The 14,876-nt window shown below is 37.6% G+C and overlaps 1 protein-coding gene across 1 annotated transcript in view; it reads left to right on the forward strand.

The window, feature by feature from the left end:
- Positions 1 to 4,070: 4,070 nt before the first annotated feature.
- Positions 4,071 to 14,876, forward strand: part of LOC119785122 (potassium channel subfamily K member 2-like) — a 58,317-nt gene continuing 47,511 nt past the window's right edge. The window contains exons 1-2 of the mRNA XM_038287549.1: positions 4,071 to 4,439; positions 8,972 to 9,285. Of these exons, the coding sequence (XP_038143477.1) occupies position 4,439; positions 8,972 to 9,285 (315 nt within the window). The 5' untranslated portion in view covers positions 4,071 to 4,438. The remainder of the gene's footprint in view (positions 4,440 to 8,971; positions 9,286 to 14,876) is intronic.

The raw sequence follows: 14,876 nt of genomic DNA on the forward strand, positions 1-14,876 counted from the left end.
TAAAATAATCAACTCTCCTTCATAAAGACTGATTTTAAGTTTGCTGAGAGCTTTGTTATCATTTGATGCACAATTGTGTTTTGTTGATGCAAGATCTGCATCAATTTGTTGAGCTTGTGAAAATGAAGCAAGGTAAGAAGTTTTAATAGATTAGGACACATGGACTATTCATGTAATTCTTATTATCGTGGTGTAACAGATAATTAACACGATAGATAGAAAGACAGACAGACAGACAGACAGACAAAGACAGAGATCTATTCAAAGAAAGCTAAAAACAGGCTTTTCTTTGGACGATTAAACATCTGAGGCAGACACTTAGGTCAAAAGAGGTCAGGCACGTTCAGAGTAACACGAATTTCAAGCAAAATGTTTTGGAGAAAGAAGGCAATGAGCGAAGCTGAAGACTTAATCTACCAGAGGGAACAAATTAGGAGGTGGCTGGAAAAATCAATACAGTAGTAGGATGGATTTCATGGTATGGGGCTTCGGCTTGTCTCTTTTCAGGCGGAGGAATAGAACAGGGTGGTGTTTAGTAAGACAAGAGTCCTTTAGTGTGAAATAAACAATAATAGGAGAATATCCTCCACTCCAAGCAGTAGTTACTTTTTTGGAAAACCTTACAGTTCATTTTAGGGTAATATCGACTGTTTATATGAGCTGTTCCTGGAATGATGTTGATATGATCACTCACAGATCTCTCACAGAAAACACACATAGAGTCAAACTGAATACAGAATCCAAAATATGTGTGAAAAATGTTGTTGTTTTTTTTAAGAACAATGAGAGTCCAAAAAGCACCATGCATTTTCTGAAAGAGCTGCATTGTCCCTCAGTGGGGAAATTCAGGCATACCAGCTGCAAAGTGAAAGACAAGTCAACACTTGCAGTTTCACACAAAGGTAAAAATATCAAAACAGGAAGTAAGAATAAGTGACATTACTCTAAAATAGAATACTGTGCGGATATCAAAGATAGTACAACAGACTATTCACAAGATGGAAAAACTGTGCAAAAAACAGTATTTTCTTATGTTTATCTGTTTTGAGCAATGATTATTAAATGGTCTGACATCTCTTTGGAGGAAGGATCTGTGGCAATGCTTCTTTGTGCATCTAGGATGCAGCAGTCTGTCACTGAAGGAGCTCTGTAACAGCTTCATAAGTTATTCAACAGTGAGGTTATGTTTGTCGGAGTCCTCCTGTCTCATGTGGCAAGGAGATTAATTAATTGCTGTTGCTCCAAAAACTACACCTTATGGCTGATCCCACCACAGAACAAATAAAAGTGTTCAGGGCGTACCCTTGCACTCGAAAAGGACCTAATTCTCCTTAGCAAGTAAGTAATTAGTCCATCATCTCATTGTAAATCCCCTGGATGGCCCCTGTACCGCACACCAGTCTGTGTGAGACTTTGATAAAGTTCAAGAAATCTAACAATGCTAGATTCACAGGCAAAGGTTGGTTCAATTCATTTTATAAAAGAAGATAAACAAAAAAAAAAGGCTGGTTGTCTCTTTACAGTCAGCACTTAATTTTTTAACACAAAAACTACAAAAAAGTCTATTTTTTATTACAAACCAACTTAAGGTACTGTATGATTGTGCTGGGAAAAACACATACATGATTTTCAAAAAGTCTTATTTAGTCCATTGGTTAGAGCTTCAGTAAAAACTGCAGAGAACTGTAGATTTAAAAGTGATAACTGAATATTCATCTACACACGTCTGCGGAAATTTCAAATACATATGTTAAAAGCCAAGTATAACTTTTCTCACACAACATAATTGCGTACTGTCCTATATTATAGGACCCTTATATCAAATCTAAGCAGTTAGTGCACTTACTCCAAGCAATTACAATCCTCGTTAATGTTGGTTCTCTGAGTTCATGGGCAGAACACACCTTCGTTCCACACCGAATAATAATTCATATCATACACAGCCCAGGCTGTCTCACTAATACAGATGAATTTAATTAATGTGCTAAATCTGTGCTTTGGAGCATGTGGTGCCATGCCCTGCGGTCTACTTCCTCCCACTGATAAGCTGGTTGTCCCCTGCAGGTTAAACTTGGGTCTGTGACATGGGAGCATCACCAGTTAAAATTATTGCTCCAACAAGGACATCACTCTGTAGTTTCTGCTTTAAACAGCAGAAAGCTAACCTTGAGAGGAAAAATATAGCAGCGGTAGTGGGAAGACCTCAAGAGGATAATGTCAGTCCGCTCTACAAGGTGCTTTCCAGGCAAATGGATGAAGTAAAGTTACCAGCTGCTTTACTCTGCGGCTGCTATTGTGGCCTTTGTCATTGTATAATAGGTAAAGTCCTTCAGTATAATCACTATATTTTAAAGTTTGTGTTATTGGTAGTAGCAATATAACAAAATGAAATACACCTAATCAAAAAGACACTCTCTGCTTACATTGTTGTCAATATATGCACAAACAGAACATAGCCTTCATCAACAGCACTTTTTTTTTCTTCTAATGTTCGTGATAATCCAAACCATCCAGCTTTGTGTGGAAAAATAACTGTTCAATGAAACTAGCTGATGATGAGGCGTGTGCATTTCAATCTTAAAAAACTCACACAGAAAGAAAAGACAATTAGAAGAATTTTATTTGTGCAATTACTTTAGTCTTTGGCGCTCAGACCTCGGCAGGAAACATTAGCGCTGAATTTGCTTTGATATGCATAAACAGGAGTAAAGAACAGGGATGTTTCCCCCCAGGCCTGAAACTGATGGTGGAGTAGAGATGAAGTTGGTCAGTCCATGACTGCTGGCTGGTGAGACGTGTGCTTGAGCTGTACGGAGAGAGACTGCGCAAGCTGATACTAGTGCTTCACGCAGGGACCTGGAAGATGGAGGTCCAGCTTTAATAACACAGGTTACATTAACCTGTCCATGATGAAAAAGCATGGAGTGACAGTAGAGAGGAAAAACTCCCTTTTGAAAGAAACCTCTGGCAGAACCAGGCTCAACATGATGGTCTTCTGCCAAACCGACTGAGATGAGACAGGGAAGGCAGTAAGAGTCCTGGAGGAATGACACTCTGATGAAGCAGTTCTAGAATAATGGGTTTATCAGTGTTTTTTAAGATTTTAAAAGCTTGGATTAGTGTTTTATGTACAAACTTAGATTTGACAACCTTATCTCTGACTGCATGATGCCGATTGTTCATTAATTTGTTTTTCAATAATCCAATGAGGCCTTTGACAAAACAGCTGGATTTAAAGGGATTAAACTATACACAGACTGAGTCCTTTTAATGATGAGATTAAGATTATTTTAAAAAGAAGTCGGGATTTAATCTATGGGGTCTTAATACAAGTTGACTTCACACCATTCTCTTTGCTTTTCAAATTCAATAAAATGAAGCCATGCATGATTTTCACTCCATGCCATTGTTGTGTTTTTGTTTTTTGCATTTATCATAGAAATTGGATTTGTGTTTGCAACTTCATCACAACTAAATATGATTAAGAAAATGCCCACTTTTGGGAAATTACTTAATCATATTTAGCTACTTTAACACAATTGTTTAATGTCCTACCCTGCTAACATGAAACAATTGTTTTAAAGTAACTAAATGTGATTACGTAAATGCCAAAAACGGTTGCATTATTAATATTTTTTTCAGTGTACAGTACTGATAATTGTTTGAGTATGGAAGAGGATTAGGGCCACAGGGGAAAAAAAAAAGAAAGTTAACTGATTTTTAAATTTTATTTCAGTTTAATATGGGAAAAAAGTAAAAAATTCAGACTTTTTTTTTTAGAATTCCGACTTTGATCTCAGAATCAAACTTTTTTCTGAGAATTCTGACTTTTTTCTGAGAATTCTGACTTTTTTTCTCTCAGAATTCTGACCTTTTCCCCCCATATTAAACTCAAATAAAATAAAAAAAAAATCAGTTAACGTATTTTTTTTTTTTTTTTTTTTTTTTTTTTTCAGTGGCCCTAATCCTCTTCCATATCTGAGGGACTCTGGGTGGCGCTTATAAATTCTTCCATAACATATTGCAGCGTTAAAAGCCTCAGAGGTGTTTCCTTCTCTCTCTTCTCTCTCTCTCTCTCTCATCAGCGCGCAGTTGGAGCTCACTGCAGAGAATCCGTTGTTGTCTCACTCTGGTCCGGAGACCGTCCTAACTCATAAGCCGCGTGTCCTTTAACACCTGGATGGACAGCGTGGATACGATCCTCTCACCCCGCTCCTTTTACGCACTGTCGTGGCGCGTCTTTGTGCTGAAAGTCGGGATGCGCTGGATGTATTTTCTCCGGGGACTGTGAAGCAGGGAGCAGATCAGCACCTCGTAGCCATGTGGACAGCGGACAGGTCCTCAGCTGGAGGAGGCAGACTTTAGACAGAGAGCGTTGCTGCGCTTTCCTGGAAAATAACACCTTTCAGGGAACCTGACAGAGACGAGATGGTAGAGAAGTAAGTAGTCTGCTATGATATGGAGGGGATTACAAATTGTCTGCATGAATTACATTTTATCTTTCCCTCTTCCCACCAGATGTATAATAAAAGTGGAACATTTTTCAGTATAAAGTATTGGTTATGTTTACTATCCATCTGAATCGTGACAACAGTGCCTATCCTAGTTATGTAACTTCTAAAATAAAATGCGGGTGAAAAGCTTTAAGGGATATGAAGTGAGTACAACTCACTATAAACAGTTAAAAAAACCGGCCAGCACGACCTCTTGGAGGTGTTATGTAATAACCTACATGGTAAACTGTTGAGATACAGCATTGTGACAAATATTGTTAAATATTTAATGTTTTTTTCATATATTGTGCTGCTACTGTTCCCACACAGAATAAAATAATGGTTTTGCGACCATGCATAAATAGTGCTGCATTTGCAAAGTAAAATAAATAAATAATAGTAGTGTCCTACAGCCTGAGTTTAATGTACATTTTGAGTGTCTGTGTTTTATTCTTACTTAGTGATACAGAAAAGTCAAGCTGATGACCAGACATTACAGAAGAGTTCCAGTTATTTTCAACATCCTTAAAACAGGCGACTAATAATTCGTTCAGTAAGGTTAACAAAACTATTGACTGTTGTAGTTTTCGTATTCTGTTTGAGATTTCAAACCCTCACCCATTACAACACTAAACCTTGAACGACATTCCCTAATACAGATCCTAAAATATGGTAGACTCATTTAATAACGGAGGAAGCAATTGTCTTTCACCACCATAAAGCTAAAGTATTATTCAATAAATAATCTAAACATCCTAAATAATAAGAATATGGTTTGGCACCAAACAACCAGGATGAGTGTTCACCAGTTTTTGGCATGACAACTATGTACTCCATATATATATATATATATATATATATATATATATATATATATATATATATATATATATATATATATATATATGGCTTTTATAGGAAGTTGGCATGAAGAGAGAAACAGTTGTAATAAACACATAATAAAGAACATTTTGAAAATGCAACACACCCTAAAGAGACAAGCAAACATTTTTAAGATGGTTTTTAAAGGAATAGTACACCCAAAACATGATTAGCCTTCATTTTCTACTCACCCCCATGCTGAACAACACTCTGGAGTACTTTTTTGATATCTCAAATGCATCTGGAGATCTGGGAGGCTTCTTGCTGTCTGCTGACATTCAAATAATGGAGGTCTATGGCGCCCGAGGCAGAAAGGTCCATAAAAGTCCACAAAAAACGTGTCAATATTCCTCCATACTGCTCGTCCAATGTATTCCAAGTGTCCTGAATGGGTAGCATCCAGAATTTACTCGAAACGAAGTCATTTAGAATGTTTTTAGAGCATAAACAGTAGTGTATAGGATTTCCTGAAAGCGCGCACATGCGCGCTCACGACGCTACGGAAGCCGACAGACCAAACCAGCGCATTCAGCTCGACAAAGAACTCATGCTCTTCCTCAACACTGAAGTCCTCAGACATTTTTCTTTCGTTGTTTCTTTCTTTGCACAGGTAAACAGCACATTTCTTCTTCTACGCTTGCATTATTGGCAGAGCAGACGCTGAATGCGCACTTTCATCTGGTTTGGTCTGCCGGCTTCCGTAGCGTCGTGAACGCACATGTGCGCGCTTTCAGGAAATCCTATACACTACTGTTTATGCTCTAAAAACATTCTAAATGACTTCGTTTCGAGTAAATTCTGGATGCTACCCACTCAGGACACTTGGAATACATTGGACGAGCAGTATGGAGGAATATTGACACGTTTTTTGTGGACTTTTATGGACCTTTCTGTCTCGGTCACCATAGACCTCCATTATTTGAATGTCAGCAGACAGCAAGAAGCCTCCCAGATCTCCAGATGCATTTGAGATATCAAAAAAGTACTCCAGAGTGTTGTTCAGCATGGGGGTGAGTAGAAAATGAAGGCTAATCATGTTTTGGGTGTACTATTCCTTTAAGATGAAACCAAATTAAATCGCTAACATTGAAAGTCCAACCGAACAAATGACATATATAATATAAGCATCCAAAATGTCTGATGGGTAATTAAAGAAGCAGAAAGCAGAACAGCATTCAAAACATGATGAAAGAAACTTTGATGTAGAAGCTGAGATAGAATAGAATAGAATAGAATAGAATAGAATAGAATTGCACTGAATTGAATGATCCTTTATTGTCTCTGGATGGGGAAATTCAAGTGTTTCAGGTTTTTAGATATGGGGAATTTGAGCTGATAAATCACACTTCGACTCTTAAGGCAACAGAAATAGTTACATTAATGATGAGTTAAAGGACCCAAAAGATTCTGCTGCAGATTCTCAGGATTTCAAGAAGGGGTTATAGAGCTGTGAAGCATACTGAATGCTGTCTCTTCTTGTTTAGTTCTGGTCGTTTGAACACTGAGTGAACAAGTCTCCAATGACCAGAGGGTTCTGCGTAGTTCATATCTGACCAGCAGCAGAGATGTATCAAGGATTTTTCCTTTATAAACTGGGAGCCAGTGCAGTGATATATGGACTGGAGTAATTCTCAATTTTTCTTGAGTTTTTTTGTTTTGTTTTTTTTTTGGAATTTGGCCTCAGCCTGTCTTGAGTCTGGTGGTCACATGATGTTCTCCGTCTCGTTTGGCCAAGCTTGAACTAAACCTGCAGCTATAATTGCAAAGAACGGTGGATTGTGTATCATTTACTCATGCCTCACAGCCATGGTCTACTTGGGTTTTGGTCTTTAACAAATGCACTGCAAAGACATTTTGAAAATGTGTAAAACAAATTCTTTAAATAACTGTATTTGCCGTTAAGTTGAGTAGGAACATAATATGATCTATCAAAGGAATGTGCATTTTTGCCCTTAAAATAAAGATAGTTAGATATTATGCGCTAGAAATATAACTTATTTTTTTTTTATTATTTAAATGCAAATTGTCTTTTCCCATTGGCAAAGTTTCATACTTACCTCCTAAATTCAAGAAAAATAAACAGTTATTTTAAGAAATATTTACTTAGATTTACATTTGTTGCAGTGTGCATAAAACTTAAGACCTGAGGGCCAAAACTGCTACAGTAAATAAATGGGAGTTAGGTTTTAATTCCACAGCAGTTTCCTGTGTTTGAATGAAATATATAACCAAAAGTATACTATACTATATTATTTATTCATATAGCTGCTACTGGTCCTTCTAAAGACATGGCCTGTAATAATAGATAGACATCCGTAGTAAAACATAATATCAAAATAAAATAAGCTTTTAAAATTATTTTCTACACAAATGAAAAAAATAATGAGGTATGAAAACCTCAGAAATCTATTCTACTCTTCTTTTTTAGACCATTTTGTTTCCTTTATTTGAATGAATCCTTGTATTTCCATTACGTTAAAGACTTGAATCAGTTTCCTGAAACTCTTAGAGAAACAAAAGTGAATTGGAAATATATTGAATGTGACTGGATTACTGCAGGTCTATGGTTTCACTTGTACTCACTGGTAAAAGCCTTACATTTCTAGTTATTGGTAAGATGTTCAGGTATGTGCAGCCTGTACTGCTAGTGAAATAATTGGTGTATAGCTATGTAAGGCTAAAAAGTCATGCAGTTCATCACAGTTAAATAAAACTGTTAGACCTTTAGCAGTTTTTAACAAACTTTGTGCATTTCTTTAAAGATAAAATTAAATTATTGCATCATCACTTAATTATTTTATTTAAAGTTAAAATGAATGTTTCATAGATTGCATTTAAAAAGGAATCCGAGGGAAACATGAAACATGATTACTATTTCATAAGACCTGTCTACTGATTTTATGCATGATTTTTGCATGAATGAAGCTGCCTGGGCTGCACATGAACCTCTCCTTAAAAAACTAATTCTTGCGTAGAAATGAAACTAAGTTGGAGAACAACAGTAAAGGTGTAAAATGTTAAGTACCTAAATACTAGGAAATAAGAGTTTCTTGATTATCTCTATGAGGATGATCTATCAATAAAAAAAAAAAGAAGAAAAGAACAAAATGAGTGAGTCAGTGTTACATGTCTCAAGCAGAGAGATAGGTAATAGAAGCCTGCCATTAAATGATACTACATTTAGAGTGTTAATGAAGTGTAAAACAGGAATGTTTAAATGAAAAGTGACAAGTCAATTTGTGGTAGTGTGAAGCAACAGTGAAGCCAATTTAAAAAGATGTAATACATCTGTCCATGTAATCATAATATGCTGTTTATTGGCTTCAATGGTATTTCTAGAGAACCTTTACAATAAAACAAGCAAGAAAAACAAAAGTAAATTAAAGAAATTCCATAGAATAATAATAAAAAAAAAACTTAAAGAAATGGCCTAGAGTGGCTTTAATTTGAAAATGTATTTATTTCTAATATACTTGTTATGTAGGAGAAAAACTTTTCTTGTTTTTAAAGGCGTTTTTTTTATCAAAAAAAAAAAAAAAAAAAACAGCTTTTCCAGTCTTCTAACTTATAGATAATAATCATCTTCAACCTTTCAGTGGCCGCACCTGACCTTCTTGACCCAAAGGCTGCTGTCCACAACTCCAAGCCTCGCCTATCGTTCTCTACCAAACCAGTGGTGCTGAACACTCCTGATGATGAGTGCGACACAAGGACCACAGTCATGAGGTGGAAAACTGTTACAGCCATCTTCTTCCTGGTGGTGCTATACCTCATCATCGGGGCAACCGTGTTCCGGGCACTGGAGCAGCCTCATGAAAGCTCCCAGAAACTGAACATTCTGGCAAAAAAACTGGAGTTTTTGGTGGAACACAGCTGTGTAAACTCAACGGAGCTGGAGGATCTTGTCAAGGCAGGTGTAATATTTTCTTTTCTGCTGATTTGTTATCACTGACAAAATGTTCTTCTCTTATAAAGTCTACTTTTTTCATATGCATCTTAAGTTTGTTCCCATGTTTTTCATTTCTTAAATGGCAGCCTGTGGAAAAACAAGAAAGTACTTATTGAAATACAGTCAATATGAGGTAATATCAGGGAATATACAGTGCAGGTTCTATTTTAACACTACACTGTAAAAAAAGTCAGTAAATTTACGGTAAAAAAAGGTAAAAAACCAACAGTTTTTGACCGTCGTATCCAAAAACATTGCATTACCGTAGAAATTACATGGAACTACCGTAAGTCGAAACTGCAAAGAAAGTCAGTAAATTTACGGTAAGAAATGGTAAAAGACCAACAGTTTTTGACCGTCGTACCCAAAAACGTTGCATTACCGTAGAATTACATGGAACTACCGTAAGTCGAAACTGCAAAGAAAGTCAGTAAATTTACGGTAAAAAAAGGTAAAAAACCAACAGTTTTTGACCGTCGTATCCAAAAACATTGCATTACCGTAGAAATTACATGGAACTACCGTAAGTCGAAACTGCAAAGAAAGTCAGTAAATTTACGGTAAGAAATGATAAAAGACCAACAGTTTTTGACCGTCGTACCCAAAAACGTTGCATTACCGTAGAATTACATGGAACTACCGTAAGTCGAAACTGCAAAGAAAGTCAGTAAATTTACGGTAAGAAATGGTAAAAGACCAACAGTTTTTGACCGTCGTATCCAAAAACATTGCATTACCGTAGAAATTACATGGAACTACCGTAAGTCGAAACTGCAAAGAAAGTCAGTAAATTTACGGTAAAAAATTGTAAAATGCCAGCAGTTACTGACCAGAATATTCACAGCATTATACTGCCGTAGAAAATACATGGCATTATCATAACTGAATAAATATATATCCTAAATAATTGTGACAGTCACGAATGTAGAAAATACAGAAATATAGTGTAAAAATATAAGTAATTGTAAAGTTCTTAAAAAATTGTAATATTGCCAGCAGTTAATTACCCTAAACTTAACAGTAGCAATCAGCCAAAATTACAAATTTTGCTGATGTTTAGATCTACAATGTAAAAGCGTAAACAAGACTGCAAAAGAATTTTTTACAAAGAACAGAATGCTGGTGTGATATTCTGGTTTCTTTTTTAATAATGCCTTTAATACACCAAACTGAAATCTCAGCAGTAGACCAGGCATCGATCTGGCGATCCACCGATTGCAAAGCAAACTCCTACAGCCAACGCCACCATCACTTATGAGAGTATTTGATCATTAACATTAAGAGAACTGTATGTTAGCCCCTCTTGCTTGAATGAAGCTGAAGTTGGTTTCCAATTGCTGCTTCCAATTTGGGAAATGGCTAAAGGGCAATTCCACCTAATTTTTCACTACAATCAGCATCTTTAATTTACTCTAGCTAAAAAACTACAACACCTAGACTCTTCAAATCTGGACTAGATTATTCTCAACTCATATCAGAATATTTAAAACCAAGTGTGGGGTTTGTAAAACCTTTATCTGATTTGTGAAACTTCAATAAAGAACAATTCTAGTGTTATCCAAAATCATACAAGTTGTAAAGTCACCCATCATTGAAGTTTCACAAATCCCACACTTGGTTTTAAATATTGTGCTATTAGTAGAGAATAGTCTAGAGCAGGGGTCCCCAAACTTTTTCCTGCGAGGGCCACATAGCTGTTCCTTTCTCTGCTTGGGGGCCGGTCTTAGTTTTTGGAGAAAGATACCTTAGAAACTTATTGTCGGCGGTTGGGGTGGGGGGTTGGGGGGGGGGGGGGGGGGGGTGGGGGGGGGGGTGCTGTTCTGTCTTTGAAACTGTCGACGGGGGGGGGGGGGGGGGGGGGGGGGGGGGGTATTGCTGACTACAACACATTCGCGGTCGCTTTTACCCAGAATGGAAATGGAAAAAACCGTGAGTGAAACGGTGACTGGGACTGACTAGTATATATTTGAGGGAAAGTTAGTTTAACATCTGCTCAAGAGCCCCCTGGTGGTTGAAGAAAAATCCACAAACCAGAAAATACAATATATGAAAAAAATACACTGAATGCTCTCTGGTATGAGGAGGCAGGCCGGATCCAGCATTGCCAGACCAAATGACACAGGCTGTAGTTTGGGGACCCCTTGTCTAGAGAGTTTTTCATTTTGTTATTGTGATAAATAGCAGGGTTTACAGTAAATGGAGACTGTTATTTGTCATGTAAACAAATAATTATCTAGTTTGCATTGCTGCTTGATCCTTCACCATCAGCAGCAAGATTCTTTTAACTCTGTTCCTGTAGTGGTGTCCTGAACTCAACACAGTAAAGTCACTGTGCTAACTAAGGTTGCTAACTAGGGTGCTGAGAGCCCAGTAGGCCTGGTCCTTGTCAAGATGCTGCTACTGTCTTTGAAATCAAATTTCTGCTATTTTTGCACGTTCAGGAGGAGAAGGGCAACACATCACAGGTGAGTCCCTTTCACGGTTTTAACTGAAGTTAGCTAACTTTAACCAACTGACAAAGAAATGTGTAGTTTCTGAGCCATGCTGTTTATGTATATGCACTGCAGCTATATATTTTTACTATACGGAACATTTAATCTTCACAGATGCAACACTTCCATTAATGTTTCTGTAGGAACGGCTGCATAGATTATATTTCTGGTCTACTTTAGACTACATGTGCTTAAAGTTATTGTTAATGGCAGAAGCAACTTTTTCCAAGTTTGGTTCAATAATTAATTTGAATTACTTTGAGTGTGAAATGTTCATGCATGCAAGTTAAATCTCTGAAGAACATGTTAGCTTTTGTTTCAATACTTTGGTAATACTTAGAAGTATAAAGCTTGGCATCAGAGATATTATTTAATATTTTCCTTTGACGTCTTGACTCTCACCCCCAAAATACTTGCACTAAAGTCACTGGGTCCATGACAGTTGAAGGATTTTAAAATAAGAGAATTTAAATATTAATATTTTACAGCTTTTCTCAGTTTGGGTGCATCTCTCAGAACAGAATTGAAATTCCTAAAACTACCTGTTCAATCTTCAAATTACTGTGTCACTTCTGCACATCAAAAAATTTGTTTTGCAAGTTTTGCTTTTGTACATCATGTAGCTGGTTATGTACACTTCTATGCTTTTATAATTGTAATTTGCTTTTATCGTCTTGATCAAAATATGTTAACCCTCCTGTTGTTCTCGGGTCAAAATGACCCGCCACTGTGTTAACCCCCCCCCCCCAAAATCCCCTAAATGTAATTTTTTTAACTTGAGATTTTAAGACTTTTCCTAGATTGGCCCAGACAATAGAAAAAGTTCAGTGTTGCTTTTAGTCTCATTTCCATGTAAGCTGTACAAAAAAAGGTACAAAGATGGTCTTCAGGTCAAAATGACCCGTGAGGCAAATGGAGTTGAAATCAAGGTCACAGAGTTATTTACAAACCATAAAATGTTACAAAGTTTTAGTTGTGTCTCAGATCAATCAGTAGCAGAAGTAAGCAGAGAGTGGAAGGCCAATTTTCCGAGCCACAATGCCACTCAAACTCTTTCACACCTACTCAAGACTGATGCGATTTGATGACCGTGAATCAAGACCAGCAAGATGTATGACAGACAAACTTGCAGCCATAAGAGAGGTATGGGACAAGTGGGTGGAGCGGTTACCCTACCTCTACAATCCAGAGCCTGATGTAACAGTGGATGAGCAACTGGTTCCATTTAGAGGTAATCTGTTTTCATATTTGTAATAAAAGTGATTTTCACTATTGATTTCTTTGACTGTTTTCTGTGACACTGATACTAATCACTGATGCTAATGTCTTTTGTCCAAAGGTTGTTGTCCTTTCCAGCAGTATATGCCCAGCAAGCCAGCAAAATATGGGATCAAGTCATGGGTGGCTTCCGAATCAAGCTATGCTTGGAAAATGCAAGTCTATACTGGGAAGTCAACCAGTGGATGCCCAGAGAAGAACCAGGGGTTGCGAGTTGTGCTTGATGTGACAGAGGGACTGAGGGGTCACAATGTGACATGTGACAATTTCTTCAACTCTTATGAACTCGGACAGCAGCTCCTGAAGAGGAAGATCTACATGGTTGGTACAGTTCGAAAGAACAAGCCTGAGCTCCCACCTGCACTGCTTGGGTCAAAGGAGAGAGAGGTCTTCTCCTCAAAGTTTGCCTTCACACCCACCACCACTCTAGTTTCCTACCTCCCAAAGAAAAACAAGAATGTAGTTCTTCTGAGCACACTGCACAAAGACGGCGACACTAGTGACCGTGAGGACAGGAAGCCAATCATTATCCTGGAATTCAACCGAAACAAAGGAGGTGTGGACAACCTAGATAAGGTTATTGGAGCATATAGCTGCAGAAGAATGACTGCCCGCTGGCCCCTGGTCATCTTCCACAACATCATTGATGTGTCCTCCTACAATGCCTTTGTGATTTGGATAGAGATCAACCCAACCTGGATGTCTCATAAGCACAACAAGAGGAGGGTGTTCCTGGAGCAGCTAGGAAAGGCACTTGTAACTCCACTCATTGAAAGAAGGAAGCATGTCCCCCGCACAGAAGCCTCAGCAGCAGTTGTGAAAGCTATTCAGAGTGCAGCAGCTCCTGATCAACCTGAGGATCCATCTACCACAGCCACTTCCCCAGCTAAGCCAAGTAAGAGGAAGAGATGTCAGTTCTGCCCTCAGACTGTAAAACACATACTGTGTGCTGCAGGTGTAAGAAATATATCTGCAAAGACTGTGCACTTGCATACTGCCCTACATGTGCCAATTAGTTGAATGGGTTATGTTATTTTTCATATTTTTGTATTGTACATCCTCTTGTTCACTGGAGAAAAGTAAAAGAAAATTAGTCACTGTGATGAATAAAAATGCATTCGAAACTCATTTTGCACATTTTTTTTCTTAAGCTATAGAAATTCAAGTGGAGAGGGAAAACTCAAGTATTCACACATTTTGTGGTGAGTGACAATATACAAGATAGAATTTGGTGTTTAAAATTCAATTAAGCTGCTTATATTGGGGGTTTAGTGAAGACGGGTCATTTTGACCCGGAGGATAAAGGGTGTATACAGAAAATGAGGACAACAGGACAACAACGTGTCTGTGTTGAATTCTCAACTTCCAAAATAGCATCAGTTCATTGTGTAAGTCTTAACATGCATAAGTCTTAAAGTTGTCATAATGTGAATCATATATTAATTAATTTATATTCTATTATTTTCTAAATCTGTCCTGAATTGGTAAATTGCTCCAAAGTGAGTCCTGAGTTTCTCTAACAGGTCAGTGTATGAACCATTAGCTCAACCAACGATCAACCAGTTTTCTGAAACAGATTGGAGGTGCATCTTGTGAACGATCAGTTGGCAACATTATGCTCTATATAGTCAGAACACAACACAATGTTACATGTCTGAGAACTGATGAACAAGTATCTGGACAGAGTGAACAGCCAGAGAGAAGAAGAGGAGTGAGGCTGAGGAGGAAATAGTTGGGAGGAAAGCAGAAGAAGAGTCAGAAGAGGCTGAGGACATCTGCCAG

Source organism: Cyprinodon tularosa, unplaced genomic scaffold (genome assembly GCF_016077235.1).
Source record: "Cyprinodon tularosa strain WSP-4 unplaced genomic scaffold, ASM1607723v1 ctg24, whole genome shotgun sequence".
NCBI lineage: Eukaryota > Metazoa > Chordata > Actinopteri > Cyprinodontiformes > Cyprinodontidae > Cyprinodon > Cyprinodon tularosa.